A 27,075-nucleotide genomic window follows, 5' to 3' on the forward strand; every position below is an offset into this window, starting at 1 on the left:
CCAGAGTGGCTGCACCAGCTTGCATGCCATCCAACAGTGTAGGAGGGTCCCCCTTTTTCCTCATCCTCACCAATATCTGTTGTTTCCTGACTGGTTAATTTTAGCCATTCCAACTGGTGTGAGGTGGTATCTAACTGTGCTTTTGATTTGTATTTCCCTGATGCTGAGTAATATTGAGCACTTTTTCATGTGTCTGTTGGCCATTTCGATGTCTTCTTTGCCAAAATGTCTGTTCATGTCTTCTGCCCATTTCTTGATTGGATTATTTGTTCTTTGGGTATTGAGTTTGATAAGTTCTTTTTAGATTCTGGATACTAGCCCTTTATCTGATAAGTCATTTGCAAATATCTTTTCCCATTCTGTAGGTTGTCTTTTGGTTTTGTTGACTCTTTCCTTTGCTAAGTAAAAGCTTTTATCTTGATGAAGTCCCAATAGTTAATTTTTGCCCTTGGTTTTCCTTGCCTTTGGTGATATTTCTAGGAAGAAGTTGCTGCATAGTTCTAGTCTAATCTTTTCTCAGATTCCCAATTTTGGTGAGTGGCTGGCCACATATCCAGCTTCTGGAGCCAGAAACCTGAAGTCATCCTTGTCTTTTCAGTTTCCCTCACCCTTCACGTGCAAACCATCTTTAAGCACTGTTGGTTCTCGGCCCCCACAGACACCCCCCAAAAACACCCCCACCTGCTGGCAGCTCTCCACTTCTGCATCACCACCTTTGTCTAGCCACCACCATCTTTCCTCAGATCCTTCAATAGCCTCCTTGCAAGCTTCCCATTTCCACTCTTGAACCCTCTATGCAGTATGCTTTAAAAATAACACGTGTGTTTTCAGGGGCTTCCTGCTGAGCTTCAGGCCGAATGCAAATTCTTTACCATGGCCTGGAATGTGCTGTGTAATCCAGTCCCTGCCCAATGTTCCAGCCCCGTGGCATGCCTCTTTCCCCTTGCTCTTTGAGCTCTGGTCACAGTGGCCTTCTCTCGTTACTGGAGAAGCCAGGCCCTCTCCTAGCTCAGAGCCACTGTTCTTGCTGTGTCTTAAACCTCAGAATCACTTACTCTCACTTTGCACGGCTGACTTGCTCTCATCCTTTAGGCCTTCGTATAAATAACCATCTTCTCTAAGAAGTCTTCCACGGTGGGTATCCCTAATTATTCTCTATCATGGCAGTATGCTTACTTCATTTGTAGATGTAATCACAGCCTCAAATCTAAAATGATTTTAAATGTATTCACCTATCTGCTGACTACTTCCCCTGCCAGATGGTAAATTCCATGTGGTCAAGGACTTTCTCATGCTGCTCGCTGATACAGCACAGTAGCTCAGTAAATATTTGTTGAATGAAGAAATTCTTGATTACATTTTACAACTGTAATGCTTACCCATTGAATCTGATCATGGAAGTTGGAATGTCTGATTTTATTTTATGCAGTGGGATATTTTAGTTGTGGTAAAATATACCTAACACATAATTTGCTATTTTAGCCATATTTAGATGTGTGGTTCAGTGGCACTAAGTACACTCACACAGTGTGCAACCACCACCATCATGTCTCCAGAACTTTTTCACCTTCTTGAACTGAAACTATACCCACTAAACAATAACTCCCCACTCCTCGCTCCCCTCAGCCCCTGGCAACCACCATTCTACTTTGTCTCAATAAATTTGCCTCTTCTAGCCATCTCATATTGGTGGAACCTACACTGGAATAACACCAATCAGTTAATTTTTATTGCCCCTTTACAAGCATAGGCCTTTATTCTCTAAATGTGAAAATCTCATTTATATTATGATTTTCCAATTTTAACAATAAACTTTCCATTAGAATCCTTCAGAAACCGAATTCCCTTCAGATAGATTTTGTATTTGGAAATTAAGCAATATTACAAGTTGATCTAAGAATATGTCAGCCCTGGAAAGTTATATTTAATATCATTGATCACAGGGCCCTTTATTCTTATGTTATTAATCTTGCTTTTGGAATGTAGGGGATGTTTTATGCTTGGTGGCTTTGAAGAAAATATAAAAGAACAAATAAATCATATGGTTATATAATACTATTGTTTTTGTCTTGCCGTTCAATAGCTGATTCTCTGTGGTGAAACTGCAGTTTGGTTTTACACGGCGTTCATGCGAGCCGTTTTCAAAGTGCATAAATCAGAGCCAGCTGGTTCTTGAATGTGCAATTTGCAGACCACAAAAAATGAAGACACTCTATGATTTTATTATCTTCATGGTAAATATATCACCCAACCCAGAATTTGAGTTCTATCCACCCCACCACTCTTTTTTTTTTTTCTAGTAAAGGTGGTTTGGCGATAACATTGGGGGAAAGTGAGAATCAGTCAGGACTCATAGGATGTACGGTAAGGGGACAAATGGTGTCAGGTCAATAATTATTCAGACATGAGATATTCTCTTCTCTGAACAAGATTGCGTATTGTTTTCTTCATCATGGAACAGAATAAAATGTGGTAACAGTCTCTTGTGGTTGAGTTGCTGCTGCATATAATCAGGTTCCAGAACTATGGTCTGGATTTGGTCAACTACTTAGTCTGCATGTTAGAATTAAAAGGTGTACATCACCTTGTTACTGTAGTTTTGAATGATATTTATATTAAAATTTATAATGGTTGATACTTTTATAATTAGAGAAGTTAAAAGTCAGCAAATGTTAACAAAAGAGTTTTGTGCTTATTCTTGTGCCCTATTTCTAAAATTTTTAAAAAATTAGTTAATAGTGAAGCTCCATCTCAGATACAGTTACTAAAAGATAAACATTTTGCACAATGTAACTTAGTGAATTTTGCCAAAAGCTCATATTCTTTAAATAACATTGTGGAGACCATATTCATACTCATATCTTGTATGTTGTATTTTATAAAAATGTATAGATTAGAAAGTATATTTGAAATTTATTGTGTCATTTAAAAAGGAAAAACATAGCTTGGATGAAATGAAAGAGACAATATTGCATAGGACAAGTAGCCCAGGAAACAATTCTTATGCCCTCAGAATTTTTATTATTAAACACTTACATTACATTACACAAACTTGCATTAAAGTTGAAATAATAATATAAAATATACCCATATACCTTCTACCTGCATTAAATTTTTAACATTTTTCCACTTCTATACACATAATATTCTCTATGTGCTTATTTGTTTATGTGTGTATATATAAATATATATTAATATTATATAATATGTATTAAATATTAGTACATAATATATAAATGTAATTATATATTATATATTTATAACATCTAAGTATATACTTATATATATTTGTTGTCTGTTTTGCTGAATCATTTGAAAATTAAGTTGCATACATCACACTTTACTTCATAGATAACCAAAATATCATGACCATATCTAAAAGAACATTTCCACAGTATTATATAATACATAGCCCATATAAAATTGTCCCAGTTATCTCTTTTTTGAAACAATCCAATTAAGGTTCAGTTATTAGTCTTTTTAATATAAATAATCCCTTTACCATCTTTTTTTTAAGAGGGGGGTCATTTATTTTTTGAAAAGTTCAGAACAGTTGCCTTTGAAAATCACACATTCTAGGTTTTCTGAGTGTTGCCTTCTGGTGTCATTGTCTTGTTCTTCTACCCCATATGTCCTCTCTGCTACAGGTAGGGTCTGAGGTTTGACTATTTTTGGCATAAACTTCATAGATGATGTTTAGTACTTTCTATTTAATGAAATCAGGAGTCATGGAGGTATTTCAAGGTGATCTATAATAGTGCAATTCTTGAGGAAATTAAAAGTTTAACTTTTGGTGTTACTGATGCTAGTTTGATCAATGTCTTTGGAACCTGGGTGGAGAATCCCCCTGGCATTTCACTCAGGTACCGTGTCTAGCACTGGGCAGGGCAGTTGGAAGTGGGAGCTCCTGGTAGTGGGGTGATGTCATGTATATTGATGTGCTTTGTAACAGTGGGAGGGGAAGAGCTTAGAAACGTGAGATCAGTTGACTGTTAGGACAGTGGAGCAGTGGGTGGTTAGCCTTCTTAAATTTTGATTTGTTGTTTGTTTTAGTGAGCTTGTGGTTGGTATAATTAATAAAAGACATAGTGAAGTGCCTCATAATCAGTCAACACTATGGAAATGAGCACAATGGGATTGGACTATATTGAGTAGCAGCGATCCCGTCTCATGGGCTTTTCACATTTCTAAGGTTAGACCTTCAGGTAAGCAGTCAGCTATCTTGCAGACACCTCCAATTAATAATGGAACGTAGGCACTTCTCAATAAAAGTTGAGAGAGAGAGAGAGAGAGAGAGATTGAACTTAGAGCCCTAGAGAGCAAAATCATTTTGGGGGGCTTATGGAAAAGGCAGATGCCCAGGCTCCATGCCACGTCTACTGAATTGGATTCTAGAGGATGAGAATGGGGGAGGGGGAGGGGCTTTGGGAAGGCCAGGGTGAGGCTCAGGCATTAGTATTTTGCCAAACTTCCCCAGGTGATTTGGTTATGTCCTAGGGTTAAGAATAATTGGAGAAAGAAGAAATGGCATCAGTTATGAGACTAATGATGATCATGGAACTTCTTTGCCTTAATTTTCCTCAGACTGAAAGTTCTTGAACTCTTTCGTCAGGAGGTTGTATTGATGTTCCACACGTTAGGAGGCTAATGCATCCCAGGCCAACCTACCTGAAAGGAAGAAGCACGCTGTGACCCTTTCATGGATAAATTGATACCTTATTCTTTTGTTTGTAATTTTTATGAAAAGAAGGATTTCAAATAATTGGAGCCTACTGCCTCAAATTATATCCTTGTGCCTTCCCTGTAGTTTGTGGTTTAGTGACTGGGCAGGAGTGACAAGAATTCGTTGTACCACAGAATATTCTTTCTCTGTGCATGATGCCTTTGCTTCAGGGTGAAGTCTGGTTACAAATGAAAGTGAGGTACCACTGTGGGTCCCAGCATTCTGAGCCACGGCTCTGGGAAAGGGCTGAGGATCTGAAGCCACACATACACGTTGGTCAGATCCTAAGTCTTGAGGCTAAATCTATGAGGACGGTGAAATAGCCCTGGAGCCTCAACCACTCAGAATGGGAACACGTAGATGCAGAATTTCCCATGAACAAGCCACACTAAAGTAAGCCAGTTAAAAACAATTAAAATTGCATTTTAATTTGGGAGAGGCTTGGCCTGTTGCCCTAGTTCATGGAGGTCTTATGGGGAAGCGAGTGTGGAACAGTTTGCAAACAGAAAGTATTTTTAATACTATATTTATTTGCATTAGGAGTAATGATTTATGTTAGAAGGAATGAGTCAAACATTACCCAAGCATTGAATTAGGCACATTCCCTGTCTCGTGCTGGGACTATCTGAAAAAAAAAGAGTATGTAAATTTAGCCTAGTATCACGTAAGTGCTATGGGAATAATTGTAAATAATTGGATTATTAGTAAGGAATTGGGAGTGTGGGCAGTTTTTTTTTTTTCCTGTGGTTAAAGTATTGGACAAAAAACAGCATAACTTTGGCAAGCTACATGAAGCACAGGACAGAAAGCATAGGCTGCCAGAACAGAATGACATTTGAAAACCACGTTAATGGAGCATTTACCTTCCAAGAGGTTTTTCGATCCAATTCTGTTTCATCCAGATTATGCCTCTCTCTCTGCACTCAGCAATTTTTATTGACAATGTGGCCCCACAAATACATTTTATGTCCACTTAGTAATCTGCACTGTCACATGGTTTGGTTTTCTGTCCATAGCATTATTTAGAAATATGTTAAGTCTAGATTCTGTTATACCTACTCCAACTGTTTGCCAAATATCCAGTATATTTAATAAAGTTGGGTCCCTATGCACTCTAGAGATGCCTAATGAAAATTGTCAGAATTAACTGTTGCCATTTCTTTCTTTTTTTTTTTCTTTTAAGATTTTATTTATTTATTTGACAGAGAGAGACATAGCAAGAGAGGGAACACAGCAGGGTGAGTGGGAGAGGGAGAAGCAGGCTTCCCGCTGAGGAGGGAACCTGATGTGGGGCTTGATCCCAGACCCTGGGATCATGACCTGAGGCAAAGGCAGATGCTTAACGACTGAGCCACCCAGGCACTCCAGTAGTTGCCATTTCTATTCCATGCATTTCATATTGAAATGAGAGTAAAAAGTCATTGACCCTGGAAAAGTCTGAAGGTTATTTTCTTTTTCTGAGGGTGTCTCAATGAGGAATTCATGTCTGAAGTCATGAGGCCGTGTCAGATAGGACTGAATCAGATTGTTTTAGTATTTTGTAGCATGCCTTGATTTTGCTGGTATCAGTCTCAAAACATGTGTTTGCACCTACCCTAAGTCTCTGCGATCCTCATATATAAATCTTTCTGGTAGGCTATCTTGACAAATGAGCAGCAAAACCAAATCCAAGCAGTGTCGAAGAGAGGACTGTAAATTCAAATTCACTCATTCAAATTCCATTATGCTTTTTAAAGATTGAAAATCTTTAAATCTTTAAATCTTTTAAAATCATGCCACCATGAGCCTGTTTGATTCAAGCACTTGCACTTACCTCCATAAATTAAGAGAAGTAACAAACTTATATTTCTTTCCTTGTAACCTAACACAGAAGGCTTTATTTATTTTTTTAAATAAAAGATTATGTTGCTATGATCTTTCTAGCCTAAGAAATATAATATGCATATGTAGTTATAAAAATCTTGGTGGCTGTTTCATGAGACTAAACATTTTTCATCCTCAAGGAGTTCATCAGTGATGTATGGTGAATGCTGTGTGTAATAATGAAGAATTGGAAACAATTTAAATGACACACAGTAAGAAAATTATTGAATACATTACGTTATAATTTGATGGAAAATTATCCATCAAATACACCCATTAATGCAGCAATTAAAATCATATTTTGGAATGGTGGTTACATGGGAAAATGCTTTGGGCACTGGTAATATTCAAAATTATAGATTTAATATAATTCCTATTTTGTGATAAATAAAAAAAACACATGTAAATTTAGGTTAAGATAATATAACCAATATGTATGAAAGATTTCTTTAGGTGGAGTTACATGTGATTTTTATTTTCTTGTTTATGTTGCTACCTTTTCCTAATTGTCTGAAATAATTATTTTTGAATCACAAAAATATGTAATAAAATGTTAAAAAAAGAAATGCCATATGTTAGATAAAGATGTATTAAATGCCTATAGGTAGTATTTGGAAGAATTGAGCCAAATAATGAAGGATTACAGCATTTGACTTTACCCATGTGTTTACTGCCTTTAAGAGAACTTTTGCTGCAAACTGTCATTGTGTTGTCATTTTTCTTTATTGACAGAATGAAATGAGGGTGGAGATCTATTCAACAGCATTTAATTTGTGTATTTTTTTTAAAGATTTTACTTATTTATTTGACAGAGAGAGAGATCACAAGTAGGCAGAGAGGCAGGCGGGCGGCGGGGGTGGGGGGGGAGAAGCAGGCTCCCTGCTAAGCAGAGAGCCCAATTCGGGGCTCGATCCCAGGACCCTGGGGTCATGACATGAGTGGAAGGCAGAGGCTTAACCCACTGAGCCGCCCAGGCGCCCCTAATTTTTGTATTCTTGCTTGAATTAAATGCTATGTAAGAAAATAGATTTTGAATAGATCTGACATATTTTGAAATATATTAAATAAAATATGCCTAGAATTTGGCTATATAAAACTGAAAAATAATCAGTAGGCTAAAATAAATGCACGAACAAAGTAAAAAGACAATAAACTGAGAAAGCAACGAGATGAGTCTAGAAAGGTGGGTGGGGCCAGAACATTAGAAACTCAAGGGAAAGAAAGGTATAAGGTTAGTTTTTTGGACACTGGTGGTGTTTACATACAAGCTAAACAACTTTTTGACCTGTCTGCATATCCTGTACCTGTGTTTACTTAATATTTTTCTTTAAATTGAGTTAAACTTTTTTAATTCATCCTCATCATAGCAAATGTATTTGTGAAATACGAGTCCATTATGGTTATGATTTTTAATAACACAAATCAGAATTGACAAGTGACTGTTAAAACATGACCATCTAAAGCCATCTTGCATCCCATCAGCAATACACACAGCACGGTTTGGCAAGCACTTGCATGGAAAGGGAGATGTGGAGATGGGGACTTGACATTTTGAGCATGCTGTCCGTCTCTCAAGTGCTACCATAATTTGGGCCTCATCCTCTTGCTGAACTTGACTGGGTGACAAGTGAACTGCTCAGAAAGCTCATCTTTCCACATGGACATTAGGGCAGCATGGGCATTAAGGCAATGCAGTTGAGCACAGGTGGCTCATTCCAGCAAGAAAAAAGTGAGAGTGAGGAAGAACATTTAGTGAGAGGGAGCTGCTGGGTCATAACTGCAGCAGAGAAAGCAGGAGAGAGTACACAGAACAGAGGCGTGCCTACCTCCCTAGAGAAAGAAAGAAGAAAAGTCAAAACCTAACCCAGAGGTTTCATCAGCACACATGGTGACTTTCATAAGCTGTAGAATTCAGTGGTGAAAGGAACTTACTGGAGTTATTTATTTTCTATTGGATCCCTGGACTCATAGGAAACTACCTATGCATTTCTGAAAATGACATGGAAAGCATGCAGTTTTGGGTAGTGGGTAGACACTCATGGGTCTTGTCACAACTCAGCTTCCCTTATCTGTCAGATATACAGAAGAAGATATTATGGTCTCAATTTCTCTCAGAGACTGAGGACAGCCTGACTTTGGTCTTCTCTGCTCACTATGTGTTCATCTTCCTTGTTTTTTGGCTGTTGAATCCAGATTGACTTTCTCCTTTTAGCAAAACAAAACAGAATAGAACAAAAACTGAGGCAGACTTCTTTTAATCCAGTGAGAGTACTTGGAAATTCTCCTGTGGCCTTCACCTATCCCTGTCCGCTTGACGATGGACTTTTGCCCAAGGGTTACAATGATTTTGGACCAATGTCCTTACTCTTTACCTTAAATACCTAATGTCTTCACATGGGTAAATATTTTAAAATGCTTACTTATTTGTTTGCTTTCTTATTTTTTGTATTTGAAATAGGATGGGCCCAATCCAAAAGAAATGAGTAACTCATTTCTTTTGTTCTAGGAACTCCCAGGAAGAAGGTGCCATGACTTGCCTCATTGCAAACTTTGAAATTTTTTGCTTTCTCTAGCATGAATAATAATAGACTGTAAGCTCCATGAGGACAGGGATTTGATCTCTTTTAATCATTTAAATTTCCACATCAAGCACAGGGCCCGATTTATAGTAGGCACTGACACATATTTTTGAGTGAATGAATGTACATTAATATCATAATGCTGTGTACGTATAGGACCCCACTGTTTTCCATTCACTCATTTGATCTTAAAATGGTGTCTTCACAGTGGGTAGGAATTGGTGTTTTTATCCCCGTGTCCTAGGTGAGGAACCTGGAGGTGAGTGATAGAACGGTCTGCTCAAGGCTTCACACAAAGTCACTGATGTGTGGTTCCATCCCTGAAGACTCTTTCCTAGTTTAGAGTCACGCGAGATGGGGCACAGCTGTTCCTCTGCGTGATGGTTCCTGCTTTTCTGGACCTTCATGGAATTCTTCCTTATTTTCAGATTACAGGACAGGCCCGTGTTTCACTGTGGTCAGCAACCAGATGTGCCAGGGACAGCTCAGCGGGATTGTCTGCACCAAGACACTCTGCTGTGCCACGGTGGGCCGAGCCTGGGGCCACCCCTGTGAGATGTGCCCCGCCCAGCCCCACCCCTGCCGCCGAGGCTTCATTCCAAATATCCGCACGGGAGCCTGTCAAGGTAAGCCTCTGGCCCATGGCGTTATTCATGGATTCATCTTACTTGCTCTGGAGAGCCATTCTCCAGTGAAGTTGGAGAGAACGGAAAAGCGGTGTCAGAGACATAACTTCACGATTTCGCTGACGGCATGATATCCAACTTAGGCATGAGGAGCGTGGCTCAAGAGGGAGCAGCTGGTCTCTCTGGAGTTTTCGTAGCCAGCAGTTCTCCCTCCAACCCCAGAGGTGTTTCTAGGGGCTGGTATGATTCTGTTTGCAGCAATGCTGTGTGTTGTAGCAATGCTGTGTAGAAACACCAAGCAAAATCTGTGAACAAGGTAGTTTGTTTTTCTCAATTTTTTCCCTTCATTTGATATTGTTGGAGTTCCTCTGTCTCGTGGGTTGTACTTAGTTGACCTCAAGAAAATTGTTCCTCTCTCCATTCTACATGCTACATTATGCTTTTTTTTTTTTTAACAAGTCAGAAATAAATTAAGATTTGTTTCACAGTTTTAAATATCCCCAGATGTCGCCTGTTCGCTTCTTCTCCTGCCTCCCATAGAAGCCCTTACTCTGTTTTTGGCTTTGATTCCTGTTCTTCCAGCTGTACAAATTCTTTTATTGTCTGGATGTCTGGCAGGAAACAGGAGGAAGTGAACGGAGGCAGTTCAGCACTAAACTGATGGGATTGAAAACTCCCAGGCTGTATCTGTTTCCTTTAGACATCCTCAGGGCTTTTTTTTAGCAAGTTGCAATATTTTCAGCAAATTCGGGATACGCTTTTCTGAGGCAGACACATCCTAGTTTGGTTTTATTCTATATGTTGGTTCTAAGGCTAATAGGCAGTAAAACAGAATTTGGGTTTAATCCCACAGGTCTGTGGGTCTCCATTAAATTATACTTCCACAAATTCCACTTGTGATAAACACTGTTGGTCCTGGCTCCCAACTACTATGTATAATATAACATACAGCTCCTTTATGTGCCATTCAACTTGTCCTTCTGCATGTCAGGAGCAGCAAGAAGTCACTTTGGAATGAAGGAATTACAGAGGGGTCTAGTGTGTGATTTTAGAAAATAAAAAGTCAGTTTTATTCCCCCTTTCTCAGGCACCTTCTTTATTTTTTCTCATCCTTATAAAGTCCCAGTGAGTTTTGAAGAAATTCTTGGTCTTGGTGTCCTGAAGGCAGCTACTACCCATGAAGGCACTGACTTAGACCAGAAAGCCGGAAGTGGTGTCCATGAGTCCTTGTCAGAGGTTGACGCACTAAGAGAATTGGGGCAAAGAGAATGAAGAGGGAGAGGGAAGAGCGACTGCCCTGTGGCTTTAGTATGCATTTCCTATGGTCTCGACTTGTCCAGGATTTTCTTTCTGTCCCTTCCTGACTCTGCTAGTAGACATCCAAGGTGGGGGGGAAATATTTCTATCAGAAATTTTGTGAAATGCATGAAATCAAAATGGTAGTCATATTGCCAATTTGAGAATGAAATTCGTCATGTTTGGTTGGTTTTTTTCTGAGTGATTCTGCTATTGGCTTGGGAGCTCTGTCCCTTTGCTGTTGTTTTCAGACCTTGAGCCTGATGTGAGGGGCCTGTGGGCAAATGGGTTCATAAAGGAGCTTATTCTGTCTTCAGTCTTGGAAGGTATGGCCAGCAGAGAAGAGCCCTCATTCATATTTCCTCTTGGCCAAAAATTATGACCAACAAGACTATCAAGTTTTGCTTATATGTACCATCAATTTCAAATAACATTTTAATAACTTATTCATGTATCAAGAGAATGGAAACTCCTGGTCTAAGACAAAATTGAGATCAGCTATAAAATATAATCTAATTATACTCCACATGTAGTGGTTCATTTGTGGACTGGGACAGTCCATTTAAAACAGTGACACTTTTCTAGCAAAATAAATTGTTGCTCCTTTAGTATCCTTTCCTTCGTGTTGACTTTTCTCAAGAACACAGGTTATTAGAGATCTTAAAATTGGTGATCACTCTCTTGCTCATACAATGAGGAGTAAAACAAGAGAGTACACTAGGTTTCCAGATTTCTTAAAGAATATCCAAAGTGAGGGAAAGAAATGTTAGACTGCTACCCTGGGGGGTTCCTTTATTAAACTAGTCCTTTGTGTGTTATATATGAAGAGATGGAAAGAATGTACATGATGTATTTTTTACAATCTTTCTAACTGAACATAATGAGCTTGGAATGATTGCTTTTGTTCCTAGGGGGTTCATATTTGGGGCTACATGTGGGACCACAATTATTAGGTGCCAGGGACATAGCTGTGAACAAAACAAAGAACCTGCTCTCTGAAATTTGCATTAAAGACAATGGATTTGTGAAACAAAACAAAGCAAACGAGTATTTATCAGGTTGGCTGATGATTCGTCCTATGGAAAAAAAAAAAACAAGCAAAGAAGGGTGGTGAATGGTGGCTATTGCTGTTAGATTGGCGGGAGAAGGATCCACAGACAGAGTGGAACAGAGAACTGATGGACAGGACAACATGAACCTTTATGCAGCTTTATGGAAGGAGAATAATTCAGGTAGGGGGGCACTCCTATAAAGCCCCAGGCAAGTGCATCCTCGGTATCGGTATCGTTAAGGAATGGCAAGGAAGCCGGTGTGGAAGAAGAGTGAGGGGGGAGGAGGCCAGAAGTGAGGTCAGAGAATAGAGGGAGAAGATAGAATCTTCTAAGATAAGGGCTTGAGTTTTGAGCTGGGAAGGACACACTCTGACTTACCTTTAAAAAGGTTCCCTCTGGTGGCTGCTGTGCCAGCAAGGTGAGTCTACAGCTGAGACTACACATTCATCTGGGGTGTCTCTCACTTCTTAGTCCGATTTCCTGGGTTGTTTAAGTTTTACTGTACAAGGCAATTATACAGAATGGAAGGTGAATATCTCCCATTTCATTTGCATTAAAACATTCACTGTGTCATGTGATCCAAGTGATCTTAAGTAAATTCTGTTTTAACTGAATCATTCAATATAAGTCTTAGAGACAGTTTTACTATTGAAATGTGTTGCATTATGATTCTGAGGATTTCTTGAATAACTCTAGTTATTACTGTCAGCCTTTTAATCATTGTATCCCAGTAATTTGCAGCATGCATAATAAAATCCATAAAAATCAGTATAAATATTCCCCCCTACATAGGGAAGACAGAAGGTAGGAAGAGTAACAATATTTGTGAATTCTTATAAAACATCATTGACCAAGTTATGCTATTCAAATAATTGATTTTACAGGTAGTTGTAAGAAAGTTTCTCACATCGTATTCCAAATATTGTGATGGACAAATAACTCACTGACATAAATATGGTGATATAATTGTAGACGAACTATCACATTTCTTCTGCAGTGACTTATATGAATCTCTCCCTGTCCTCTCTCTGTCTTCTGAAATCTGACAGATGTGGATGAATGCCAGGCCATCCCTGGGCTCTGTCAAGGAGGAAATTGCATTAATACTGTTGGATCTTTTGAGTGCAAATGTCCTGCTGGACACAAATTTAATGAAGCATCACAAAAATGTGAAGGTAAGAAGTATCATGCTTTGCAGTTAAGGGGTGGAGGGGAAGGCAAAACCCAAATCAATGACAGGCTTTATTGCAAATTGTTCCAAAATCCTTCTGTCTTTGTCATTCCTATGAATGTGTAAATATCATATTCTTACCAGAAATAATATGCCTTTGTGCTATTGAACCAGAAAAACCCTGCAGCTTTTTCCACTTTTATAGACCCAAAATAAGAGATCCAGCTGAATCAAATTAAATATTAAAACATGAAATATTTTTGAACCAATATTTGGGTTAAAATGTTCAAGACACATGTTTTTGCATAGTTCTAGAGACATGAATTTAAATTTAATCATTAAGTATTATTCAAAAAGACATATCTTTTGATGTTTTTCTAGTTAAAATGTATGTTTGATTTTTTTTTTTTGAGAGATTAACTCTTATGTTTATGCTCCTAGTACAAATTTAGTATTTCCTTTTCTGCCTATCAAATGGAAGCCTTTTAATGTTAATCAAACAGAAAAATAACTGGAGGTAAATTTGCATATTTGTATTTAGTTTACAGATTGAGCTCCTGAAAATGTGTGTAGAGAGAATGTGTTCATATTCACCACTATTGCTACTTGCCAAAAAGAGCCTGGCATCCAAGGCCATAATAAATGCTTTTTCCATAAGAGGGAAATAAGTAGGCAGCATCAAACTCTCTTTTCTTTGATGAGTGCACATGTAATGTCTGGCAGTAATGTAACAAGTTATCTGTCACGTCAAACTCAGCAGAGCAAACTTCATTTTCATTTCTACTTGGTGGGATACAAAGTTTCATTTTGATTCATATGCACTGCTGTTGTATCAACTCCTAAACCCCAGCAATGAGGACTAAGTCACTTGTCTGGGGTTGGGTCTGGGTCCTTAGTCTTCTTTGTGAATAACCACAGTATATCATATGTGGGAAAGACAGCATCTGATTTCAGGTGCGGTTCATAAATTACACAGAAGTTTAATATCTACTTGCCCTGAAACTGAATAATCAGAAATTTGACTCTGCTCAAATTATCTTTATGGGTGCAAATTGTTTTGAAGTTATTAATCATCATAGAATTTAGAATGATATGTTCTTGAACATGCTATACCTGGTTGAGGTAGCTGTGAAAAAATACTCCAGTTCTAAGGAAGTGGGACCTCTTAAAAACATTTTAAGTTTCAAAGAACAATAAATTTGACTCTTACAGCCCGCTGTATTCTAGAAGTTATATTGTAGATCTATGTCAGAAGCAGAGAATGTTAATACTGAACGGGATAAAGAACATATCCAGTTGCACACTTTCAAACTAAATGTTTGAAGTCATTTAGATAGTGCTAAAATTCCCTTCTTTGGATTCCCACTCTGGTACTTGTTGGTACCGTATTATATTGTCTTCTCTCCTAGCTGTAAGCCATCACCTCTAATATTAACATTTAATAATTATATTTCCTAATATTTTGAAATTTTCAAAATATGATAGTATAGGTTTTCAGATACCATTATATATGTCTCTTTATGCCATTAAGAAGCTGTTAGGTTTATAACAGCATGCAAAATCCACATCAGCAGTGGGTCATGTATCTATTTTCAGGCTTTCACAGCTTGATAGATGCAGCTTAGATGGGGTCAGCTTTAAGATTTACGGCAGTATGGTCCCTATGATTTGTCCAGTCTTCATTGTTTTCTGGAATTCCATAGCTTCCAGCTTAGAGCAAAATTGTTTTCCATTGTCCCTTGCCTTTCCCTCAGACCTGTCAGTTAACATGGGTCATAATCGGTCACCTTGCACAGTTGTGAACAAGACAAAAGATGCACAGATTTAATACTCAGACTGAAAGAAAACTCATTCAAAATCCTCTGTTAATGCTAAGAAGCCTATTATGGTGGTGTGTCCAATGGACCAAAAAAATTCAGTCTGAAATTACTTAATCCTTTTTCACAAATATTTTTTTTTCCAGCTACATATTGAAATCAGTAGCAAGATAAAAACAGCATACTTTTGGCTAGACCTTTTTTTTCCTTAGCCATCTATGGTTACATTAAATTCAGATGATGGGTTTTTTTCCCCCTCCCTTTTTATTTTTTTATGCAAAATTGATACTGGAAGAGAATACCCTGTTAGTACTATGTGTACTCTGGCCTGGAAGCTGGTTTGGGCATTGTTGCCCTGTCTTACTGGGGTAGGAGAGTAATCAGAAAGTCCTCCAAGAATGTCTGGTGAGCTGAGTCCCCTGCTTCAGCTCTCCCTTGCTTTTCTCCAGCTCCATGCCTCATTATGGGAATGTCGTGGCTCTGGGCATAGGATGATTGATAGGATGGTCAATTGAAGGAACGCCAGAAAATCTAGCCCACACCACTAAAAGGATGAAGAGAACATCTGTGTGCCCTGGGAAGATGGTCAGGCCACAGTGGGATTCTGTGTCCTTGTGAAAATTGTTCTGGCACCTTTGCCATTACTCTGAGTGGCTTTTTGAAATGCATCTTCTTCTTGGAAAGGAAGGAACTGGGTACCTGGAAGCCCACAGTAATTTATTTAAAAAACCAATTCAATCAAAAATTGGCTTTAGCAAATTTACAAGATGTTAACCTTCATTCCCTCAGTGATGGTAAGAGCAGTGTTTTTGTGAGATCTTCCTTTCGCAGAATTCTCCCTTCTTAAAATATCCCCTTCCCTGAAACTTAAAAAAGTCATAGACCAAGTTTTATATCAATGCATGCAATTTAGATTCATTTGAAATGTAAGTTAACAAGCTGAAGTTGTTAAATAACAATTATTAGAAGAACAGATTGAGATTTATAGCTGTGATTTGAGAAAAAGGGAAACAGAGTTCATGCCCACCTTCCCTGTTGATTTTTCCAACGACTCTCAAGTGCGCGCATTGAAAGAACACATGAGCCTTTTCTTTTCGGAAACCAAGGCCATATTTGCATAGGTTACTGTGGGAGGAAATTAAGAAATAAAAAGTGTAATTAAAGGATTAAGTTTTATTTCTGGAAGAAGTCCCTTGGATTCCTAATTAACCACTAATATTTTGGGATTTAGATTATCGCCAGCCCAGCCTTCAGCAATTATAATAGCACTGCATGATGTGAAAGACTTTTTAAAAATGTAGCTCTTAAGCCTGTGCACTTAAGCACTGTGCATGGCCAAAGCCCTGGAGAATTCTCCTTTCTAAAAGAATGACATATTTATCTGATGGCTACTTGCTCTCAGGGGCTCTTATCCTCCCAGGCACTAAGGAGAATTACTAGGGCTACTTAGTCCACTGGTGTAGCTGGAGCTCCAGTCTGTGCAGCTGGTTGTAAGCCCTTGACTCCCACCATTTAAGGTCAGCAGCTTCCTACATGTTGCTGAACAAAATCTCTGTGGTGTAGACATAACAGCACTAGGCACGAGGCAGACTCAGTCCTAGTCTTGGTCATGTCCCCGGTCTTCTGTGTGAACTTGGATAAGTCAGTCACCAGCTCTGAGTGACTTCCACTTTCAGATGAGAAGTTTGAACAGGAGAGGATCTCTGGGGCTCCTTTCCAGGTCTGTAGTCCAGACTCCGTCCTCACATTTCTCATTCTTTCCCAGCTGTGATCAGAGAGCAGGTGCTGCCTAAGAAACCATGCAAGTCGACATCTGTGGTATGACTGTAACATAGCATGGCTGGTGTTTTGTTTTTTTTTTTCAATGTGACTTGAAGAATTAGCTTGTTTGCTTTTTAGTCACATATTTTACACTAGATTTCATGTGTCCAGAAAAGCAATGTTCATCTCACAGATGAACAGGACCAGCAAAGCTGGAGAGAAAGGGTCTGCCATCCATGTCCTTTCTTGGGTTCACAGCAAGAGGCCAGCAGCTCTGTCCTCCCAGCAGCTCTGCCTCGCCCTCCCACCCCAGGGAACCAGGGAGAAAGATCCAGAGCACAGAAACAGCTCTTCCCAGACAAGCCCTACTTCCCACCAGACCCCTCAAACTGATTTACTTTATGGTTGGTGCATGATATAGACTGATTTACAGAAATGCTAAGAAATCCACTGATCTCAAATTCTCTCTGACATGGGATCCCTGAAATCCTAGTAAGAGGAGATAAATGCAATGTGCTAAGAGCCTGGAAAAAAATAATAGATTGGTATGAATGAGTTTCAGAGTTTAAGTGGTTTCAATTCCAGTGCTTTATTCTGGCCTTTTACTGTGGACGGACTTCACCCCAGCCTGGTCACGAAATCAGAACTGCTATTGTCGAAGCAACGGGACTGAGAAGCAAGGAGGTTAGCAAAGTAGAAGGGCTCTAGACCCGAGAAGAAAAAAGGGTTTGTCACTGAGGAGAGGGCAGTATAGGGAATTCAGCACCACTGAGATTCCTTCAAATCGAATAATTTAACCCAGTCCAGTTTTATCTTTATCTGGGTGAAATTGAGGGTGGTGCACATGACAATGTGTTTCCTGACTTCCTAAGCTTTGGGGGAGAGCAGGCACCTGAGTGGGAGCCCTGCCCCTCTCCCCACTGCCCAGCGCCTGGCACTTATACTTGGAGACTGGGGTCAAGTATCACTTTGTAAATGAGCCTTTTTGCTCTTACCTCGAGTTTTACTCATGCTGGTTTTCAGAAGGCTTCAGTGTAAAGCAAGAGTTATGCCTGGGCACCAAAATTCTAGAAACCAGTCCTGTGCTCATACTTACACTGTGAGGATTAGACGACTTGACACACATGAAACCTTTAATCAACACCAGAAGCTCAATACCTGTCCGTGCTCGTGATTATTGTTGTTGCTAGCATCTCAGTAAAAGGGCCAGATCTAACCTAGCCAGCATGTGGAACAGGTCTCCTCAGCCCTGCCAGTTCTTTCTATTTTTTAAATAACTTCTTTTTATATGTTTTGTCACTTAAATAACCTCTTTAGTTATTGGTGTAAGTGGTCTTGATAAGGATGGTAGTAGTCATTTATACTTACAGGTAGAACATTATTTCTTTTAATAGACACTATTTATTCATATGATCATTGGTAAGAGTTCAGTGACCCAAACATCAACCTTTAGGGACACTTTAAGGAAGGTATGTTCTTCTTAAGACCTCTGTGTTACAGCGATACATCCTCTTCTATCCTTAAATGAGGTTGTTGAATCCTCTAGGCTGAACATACTGGGTTTTGTTGTTGTTGTTGTTGTTGTTGTTGTTGTTGTTGTTGTTTGAGAGAGAGAAGGTGTGTGCGTGCTGGGGAGGAGCGGAGGTTAAGAGAGAGAATTTCAAGAAAGCTCCACAGCACAGAGGCCAACGAGGGGCTCAATCCCAGGACCCTGAGATCATGACCTGAGCTGAAATCAAGAGTCTGACATTTAACTGACTGAGCCACACAGGTGCCCCTTGTTAGTTTTTAAGTAGGAGTGTGGCTGGTAAATGTAGGAGGACTGATTGTCTTAAAATGTGTCTTCTGATTTTATGCTAGTTCTAGAGCCCTAGACTCCGTCCTTGGCTGTTTCTCAGCCTTTCACTGACTCCAGTGAAATGTCTATCCATCAGAATAGAATATACATCTTTACCATTATACAACTTCACAATGACAATGCTGTTTATGTTAGCATTGACTCTAATATAAGCAGGGGAATATTGTTTGCTTGAGCCTCTAGCCTAGTATAGAATAATGAGGATTTTGCTTTTAAAAAGGTTAAACTGCATGTAAACAATGTCACTGCTGCGTTTTTGACTAACAGGGTGAACTTGAGTCCGAAGACCCTTGAGTCTGGTCCACTTAGACCTCTATTTTGTTTTACAAGTGAAGAGTGGTACTTAAACTAGAGAGGAAATATTCTTCATTTCTTTAAATTTAGGGCTTTCCAAGTGCCAACGGTATAGTCTGGCCATTGCAATACTCGCAGAGGGCTTGGGTTAAAATGCCCCTGTCCATAGGTGAGTGCAGAAAGTCCATTCCTCTTGGGGTCAAGGTCATGCAGATACCCTGTGCTCTGTGTTTACTTATAGCCTAAGCAGGAGGTTGTCCATTTCCTTTCTCCCCTCACTGGTGCCACATCTGTTGACAACTGTCAGTGTCTGAAGCTGGTTCTTGAAGAGCTCCCCTTGAAGGAAATGGTTGGATTTGTCCTAAGGAAATTTTACTATGTCCTTGGAGGAAACCAGTGGCCTCAGGCCTTTAAGGGCGAACCCTGACTGTGGCTTCCACTGACGTCCCAGGCTATTTAGGAATTGGAATGGTTTTCAGAGCTTTCCCTGCTGGGACAGATGACCAGATCATTCACTCGTCTCCAGGATCAGTCACTGGGTATGGGCACCCAAGCTGGGTGTAGTCCCCAGGGGAGGTGGCTCTCTGCGGCTCGAGCAGTCCGAGGAGGAGCTGAGAACCGAAGGTCATCTAATGAGAGTGCCCCTCATGCTAAGACAACAAGCTCTCCCTTGAGAGGGATCTGGGTGGAGTGTTCCAGTGTCCCCCACAGATCACTCACTGAACCCAAAGAAAACCATCATCATGGCCGTTTGGGTGCCTCTGAGGACACCATGATGGCCAAGTCTTGGTCCTACTCAGACCACATGCTCTTCTCGATAGGATTTCAGTATCTGCTTGTGGAAAATCAGATTGAGAAGAAACACAGGAAATGAGGCAGAATATTGAATAAATATAACGGGAGCTTAACTCAAGGCAAAACATGGAGAGAACAGGGAAAACCACATCTTAAGCTAAATGACATTTGGAATACTAACGTGTTGTCATTACTTGATAAAAGAGTACATGGTTTTATATTTTACAGGGGACATTTCCATTATTTTGCTCTAATCTCTTGAGCTTTGTAAGTTCCGTGGGTAAGCCTGAGTTGAGAGAGGAAACACCCACTGCTTGAACTCTTTTATAGGCAGGTTTTGTTCTGTGGAGATTGGTTGGATCGGTGTGATGTCTGAGCCTTGTGATGGTTACAGTCTTGTGCTGTGTTCTGTGGATGCTAAACTCTTCTTTATGTTCCAGATATCGATGAATGCAGCACCATTCCTGGAATTTGTGAAGGGGGCGAATGCACAAACACGGTCAGCAGTTACTTTTGCAAATGTCCTCCTGGTTTTTACCCGTCTCCCGATGGCACCAGATGCGTAGGTGGGTATACTTCTAAACAGCGTGTCCGATTCCCATCAATCGGTTCCGCAAAAACATCTTTGGAAACACATTTGTTCAAGGGGGCTAATAATTTCTCACTTGATGTTAAATGTATATTTACATCTTTTTAAACAGTTGAGCACTCTCTTTAAGAAAAGAGGCATCTTGTGGTCTTGTATTAGGACTTTACCTCCCAGAAAGAGGGAGGATCCAGGAGGCCATACAGATATCCTCAGCCTATAAATTAGCTTTGCAGTTATGCGAGGGTCAAACCTTCCAACATTTCCTGGGACCTGTTAATTTAGGTCTGAAATTTTGCAATAATCTCTTAATGGGTCTCCCTACTTCCTGGCTTCTCTATAAATCTTGTCAGATTTATCTCCCTAATATAATGCTTTGATTAAGTAACTCTCGTGCTCAAAAACCTCTGGTAATTTTCCATTAGGATTAGGAAAGGAGGAGTTTTTTAGTCTGTGTTGCATGGATCTTTCAGGTACAGCAAAGGTCTCCGGAGCTGCAGGGGAAAAGGGCCCCGCCTCCCACTCCCTGCCCCTCACATGCACAACAGTCCAGGCAACTCTGCTTTTACCTGGTGGTGTGCTGGCTTCATCAATTAAATATAAATTAAATAAGGGACTATGTTGTTTAACAAAAAAAAAAAAAGGTTTAATTGCTGGATTTAGCGATTGCTAAGACTTCCTCCAAAGTCCAGTTCTCTAGAGTAAAGTTCAAGTTCTGGAGCGTGCAGGGCCTCCGCTCTCTGACCTCTCTCAACCTTGCTGACTTATCAGTGCAGTCCCTGCATCTCACAACTCAAACAGGTCATTTGTTTTGATTCCTTCCTGCCTTGAATCATATCTATGGTACCACTCAGGTTACTCTTCTTCCCAGCTCAAGCCCCCTTTGATGCTTCTACTTGGGTTCTCTGTCTTTGAAGATGTCCCAGATCAGCCTACCTGAGAGCAGTTTCTCCCTTGCCTGAGGATATGCTTCTCATAAATGGTCTCTTGGGGAAATGTTATGTCTGTATGTCCTTATCTCCCTAATTAAGTTGTAAGCTCTCCTTAAAGCCTAAGTAACTGCTATCTTCCTACATCACTTGTGTTTTCTGGCATGATTCCTTGCTTGTCATAGACACTCAGTAAGTATTTGTTGAATATAAAATGAGCACTTCCTTATTGTTTGGGCAAAACTAGGGAAGCCTATGGCACATGGCCTCGGAGAAAAATGAACACAATCTTTTGATGTTTTTTTCTGGCCCATATTTTCAAAGACACTCAGCTTCATATCCTCACCACAAGGCATGAATTTCAGAGCCAAACTGAGTTGCACTTGAAATTCTGAGTTCCTTTGTACTTAGTCACATATAATAAAAGCTGAGGGTGGTCTCTTAAGTTGACATTTGAATAAGTACAACCAGTGAGGGAAGCATATCTGCACTTTTCCTTAGAAACAACAGTGATGCCTGGATTGCCAGATTTTCCAGGATCTCTCCATCTATGCTGGCACCAAAGGGAAAGAAATAGCCAGTGCAATTCAGGGAGCCCTTTTCTCTCCCCAGACTGTCCCAATTCACACTTGACATCCTGTAATCATGCGTAGCAGAGAGGTAGATCAGAAATTCTTTGCTGGCCAAATAATAGGTAGTTTGGTTGTTGTCCCCCCCCCGTCCCCCACCTTCCAAGAGAGTCCTGGATTAAAGTGATTAAAGCACCTTTACATATCGGATGGTTTATATTTTTATCAGTCTTTTACCATATATGTTCAAGCTATTTACAAAGAAAGGGGGGGAACTAGGATTCAGAGGTGACCTCCTCAGTGTGAGGTGTTTTGGGGAAATTATCTGACTTCATGTTCACAACCACACTGTAGATGGGAAGAAGCTAAGGTTTACAGGGCTCAGATAAGTAATTTGGTTCACTTGTTTAAGCAGGTAAGATGTGAAGGAACTGGAATCCCAGCTTGGGCCTGAGCCCACAGTTGCAAACCCTCTCATTGCTCCCTCCCAAATGACCAATGGACACAGTAAACCCCTTCTTACTATATACCTAGGCCAATACAGTTTCTCCTTCTTGGGAACTTTATTATACCCACAATTAAGACTTTGTTATAAAAAATACTCCAAGTGACATTTCTGCCTTCCCTAAGGCTGATGTCTCCTGCCATGGTAAAACCACAGAGACTCCCCAGATGATCCCTAGTGAAAAGAAAATACATGTAATCTCCAACTTACAAACAAATCTAAGGTTCGTTGGTCAGTTGGCTGGTTGGAATTAGTTAATCTAACCAACAGAAAACACCGCCTGCAGCCAAGGGTCTGTCGTATCTTCCTTACAGATCTCTTAAGCACGAGGTTCCACTTGCTACCTTCGGTCACCACATACCAAGGCTTTCAGACCTCCATGTCCCCAGCATCCTCTTTGCTCTGTAAGCTCTTGAAGTATTTTTATTTTTTGTTCTGTGATCATCCTTTGGCACTTTAATAATACCTTGTGTAGGATGGTCGTTTCATGTCAGGGTGTTCTGTCTCATCGATTCCCAGGAATCCTGCTGACATCCTGTACCTAGTTTGGGCCTCACAGCTCCTAGCTCCTGGGTGGACACAACAAAGTTAGTGATTGGTTAGGAGAGGCCTACTGATAGGCTAGGATGACCTGCAAACATCCGTTTTATCCTTAATGTATACTTTTCGATATAATTGGTTTCTGGGTTCTGAAAGGGAGGGGGTCCAAGTGATTCAGAAGGGGGGAAAGGAAGAAAGCTTTCTACTCCTTTTCTGCCAGATGTCTTGGCCAGAGCAGATTCAAAATAGAAAAAGGTGTCTACACTTCCTCCCACCTGCCTTCTGTCCTCCAAATCCTAACATTCTCCCCTCTCAGCTTCCACCTTAGGCTCTTTGCAAAGTGATCCAGCCCCACAATGGCTTCCTTCTCACTTCCCTGGGCACCACTGCCTGATGGCGTGGGATACTTGGGGCTGGTGTGCCCAGGAGGTGATGGCTCCCAATGGCTCCCAGTTGTCACACATTTTCCCTTCCTTAGTAGCCCGTAGGTTTGCTTCCAAATTACAAGTTGTGTCAATGTGTGTATTTTTAACCAAAGTTCTCCTGCAAAAAGAGAAATTAGCAAAATGCTTACTGTAGGTGCAGGGGCCATTTGTACCTCAGAGTCTGCCCTCAGCCCAAATGTGGCTGGTGCGGTTTTTAGCCCCCACATTCACCATTTTGATCAAGAGTTTTCTCACTGCTGATTTAACATGTAAGTGAGCCAGCTGGGCAGTAAAATAGTATCATAGTTAGTGTGTGAAATAATAGACATTAGCCCGTTAAGAGTTTGCAACTGGCAGCTGTAGTTCCCAGTTTTGCTCCAAAAGATAGCCCGCACTGAAAATTATATAGACAAATTTTGGTCAAGTGTTTATATTGAATTTTGAGTGCCAAATTCATCTGAAACTGGAATATAAGCCAATTTTGAACATTTCTTCCCATTCTTAACAGCCTTTGGTTTCCATGCCCCATTTTCTAATTGCTCAGAATATAAATAATTAGTGGCTTTAAAGCCATGAAAAGGAGAAGTAGGAAGTTCTGTTGCTCCTTCTTCTTTATAGGGAAGGTGCCACCTGTGGCTTCATGGAGCCTATCCTGTCTGCACTCCTCTCTCCAGCCATTTACCCTGGACCAGGCTGGAAGGAAACTTGTTCTGTCTCTGCTGAGACTAGTAGTCTAACTGGAGATGTAGGAACGGGGCCACAAAAAATCTCTAGAATGCACACTTATACCTGCCAGTGGTTTTAAGTGTTTTTCAGAAATAATCTTGTTTTCTTTAAAGGCGATCCATAATTTTATTTTATGGTTTGTCTGGATTTTTTGTAACCTTCTTCATGGGATAGTAGTACTTTATATGTTTCTAAATTAGCCTTGCTTTTTATTTCATTTTATTTTTTGATCTATTGCAACCTTCAAGACCTGAGAGGTCAGTGTTCTTAAGTATGATGTACATGAAAACGATCTTAGGTATGACCTTCTTTGATCAAACTTGAAGTTTAGGGGTGCCTGGGTGACTCAGTGGGTTAAAGCCTCTGCCTTTGGCTCAGGTCCTGATCTCAGGGTTCTGGGATCGAGCCCTGCGTTAGGCTCTCTGCTCAGCAGGGAGCCTGCTTCCCTTCCCCTCTCTCTGCCTGCCTCTCTGCCTGCTTGTGATCTCTGTCAAATAAATAAATAAAATCTTTAAAAAAAAACTTGAAGTTTAGTGTTTAGACTTACAGGAAACATAGGGATGAAGTTTTAACTGTAAAAAAAGAATTCTTTATTTTATAAAAGAATTTACCACTTACATTTCTTCCAATGACAAGCACATTTAAGATATGACTTGCTTTTTTACTTTATTGTATATAGACTATGCAGGGATATGCTTTCCTTAAAGAGAGGTACATCATCAGCATGTCAGGGGTAATCAAGCTGTTCTGTACTTAGGTACCTGTTTCACTGTGGTTCCTCAAAGGCCCATGAAGCAGTTAGGTTTCTACTATGTCACAGGCTCTTTTTTGATAGCCTAGACTTGCACTTCAGTGTGTCAATGTTACATCAGTCAGACATGATGTAACCCAATAAAAAGTGGTATATAGAAATATGTCTTCCCCTGTTGCTTTGAGAAGATATCTTTCTGCCAAAAAAACAAAAGAAAACAAAAAACCAACCTTCAAGAACCATTGTATCCTATAGGACTAAGAACTTGGAATCACGTACATTTGGAACTTGTAAATAATTTGTGCCTTATAAAATCTGTTAGGGCCCCAGGACAAAAGGAAATCTTGATTAACAAGCATTGGATCTGACTGCAAAGTGGCTCACTCCTTTAAAAAAAATCAAAAAACAAAAAACCTCACACGTCTGACTCACAGTTACAGTCTGAAAAGTAAGAAAGATCTTTTAGAAATGTAGACTATAGTGCAGACTTCATGTTGTTTTAAAATAGATCTATATCAATATTTGCCTAAAGTGGCTCAAATTAAGTAGTTGGAAACCAAGGACAACACAGTCTCCCTTCAGTATAGAGACGTGGCTTTATAACTAATTAACTGTCACTGCCAGTGATTCTCTGAGACTCTCTTTTCCTATGGCACATATGGTTGTAATCATTCGTTCCCACCTTGGGGATGGAATGTGGGCCTTGGGCCAAGTGCACCAGCTCGCAGGGGCAAAAGGTGTGAGACGAAGGGAGCTCTGACCGAGCATTGTTCCTGAGCCACACACCCAGCTTCCCTTCTGGGGGCTGAGAACGTCAGCGGGTCCCACCAGAGCCCAAGTGTGAAGCACTGAGGTGCTGGGGCAGGAGGCTGTTGTTCCGAGTTCCAGCTCAGTGATGTGCGTGTGGGTGTGTTTCTTTGTTCTCTCAGATGTTCGCCCTGGATACTGTTACACGGCTCTGGCAAATGGGCGCTGTTCGAACCAACTGCCGCAGTCCATAACGAAAATGCAGTGCTGCTGTGATGTTGGCCGATGCTGGTCTCCGGGGGTCACCGTCGCCCCTGAGATGTGTCCCATCAGAGCCACAGGTAAGAGCCCTTCCTGTCATCTGCAGAGTGTCCCAGTCCCAGTCCCCACAAGCCCAGTGGCGATGTGTGTGAGGCACATCTGGTGGAGATCCAGGTAAGTGAAAAAGATTCCGGAAAATAAAAGCGGTGACTCCAAGGAAAATTTCCCCAGACGATGACTTGGGAAACTACAGAGGTCCATACAAATAATACTGTTTTCTGGTACTGCTTCTTACTGAGCTTGCTTATCACCACAGAATAGCAACCTTCTCCGGAGGACTTGTCCTCTCTTCCTCTCGTGTGTTTCTTTTGGCTGTCAAGGAGTTCTCCAAAGCTCTGCTGAATCAAACTCACTTGTCTCCAAGCCTTCCAGAGTTATGCCGGGTACATGTCTTCTCCTTCTTCCCTAACACTTGACGCTTTCCTCTTCCTTGGTGCCAATTGTTGTTGACTTCTTTTTTTCTTTGTAATACCTTTTATGTCCATCAGATTCCTTCCATCTACACATAAAGCTCATTTTCTCTTATCTGGACCATGGGAGTGGCCTCATAACTCGTCTCTATGAAATCCACAGCTGCCATATACGTTTCCCAAAGCATAATTCATCTGAAGTTCAGTTAAGAAAATTATGGCGGGGGAAAAGGTAGGGAAAGATGTCCAGAAAAATTTTCCCAGCATGAATTCAGACGGTATCTAGTGGTCCAAGTCACGCCAATCCTTGAAAATAAAATTTTATTAGTTGGTGGACCAAATACCATCCTCATTTCTTTCTTTTTTTTTTTTTTAAGATTTTATTTATTTATTTGACAGAGAGAGATCACAAGTAGGCAGAGCAGCAGGCGGTGGGGAGGGGGGAAGCTGAGCAGAGAGCCCGATGCGGGGCTCGATCCCAAGACCCTGGGATCATGACCTGAGCCGAAGGCAGAGGCTCAACCCACTGAGCCACCCAGGCGCCCCCATTCTCATTTCTAATCCCAGTTCATCTTTTAATTCTTCTTCTGTATGGTGGCTTTGTTTTTCTAGTTAAATTAAATGATCAAGCTTTCCTTGAAGCCAGTGTGAGGATCTCTAAACTCAACTGTTCCTTTTTCCTGAAAGGTCTCTTCAGTTCAGGTTCTTCCTCCCTACTTCCTAACCTGTGC

At 40.4% G+C, this 27,075-nt stretch overlaps 1 protein-coding gene across 1 annotated transcript in view; it reads left to right on the top strand.

Moving 5' to 3' along the window:
• FBN1 (fibrillin 1) overlaps nt 1–27,075 on the top strand; it is a 229,404-nt gene that overhangs the window by 95,521 nt on the left and 106,808 nt on the right. The window contains exons 6-9 of the mRNA XM_032856557.1: nt 9,594–9,791; nt 13,189–13,314; nt 20,276–20,401; nt 25,796–25,954. Of these exons, the coding sequence (XP_032712448.1) occupies nt 9,594–9,791; nt 13,189–13,314; nt 20,276–20,401; nt 25,796–25,954 (609 nt within the window). The remainder of the gene's footprint in view (nt 1–9,593; nt 9,792–13,188; nt 13,315–20,275; nt 20,402–25,795; nt 25,955–27,075) is intronic.

This window comes from Lontra canadensis, unplaced genomic scaffold, assembly GCF_010015895.1.
Source record: "Lontra canadensis isolate GAN:19392208 unplaced genomic scaffold, GSC_riverotter_1.0 scaffold12, whole genome shotgun sequence".
Classification (NCBI taxonomy): Eukaryota; Metazoa; Chordata; class Mammalia; order Carnivora; family Mustelidae; genus Lontra; species Lontra canadensis.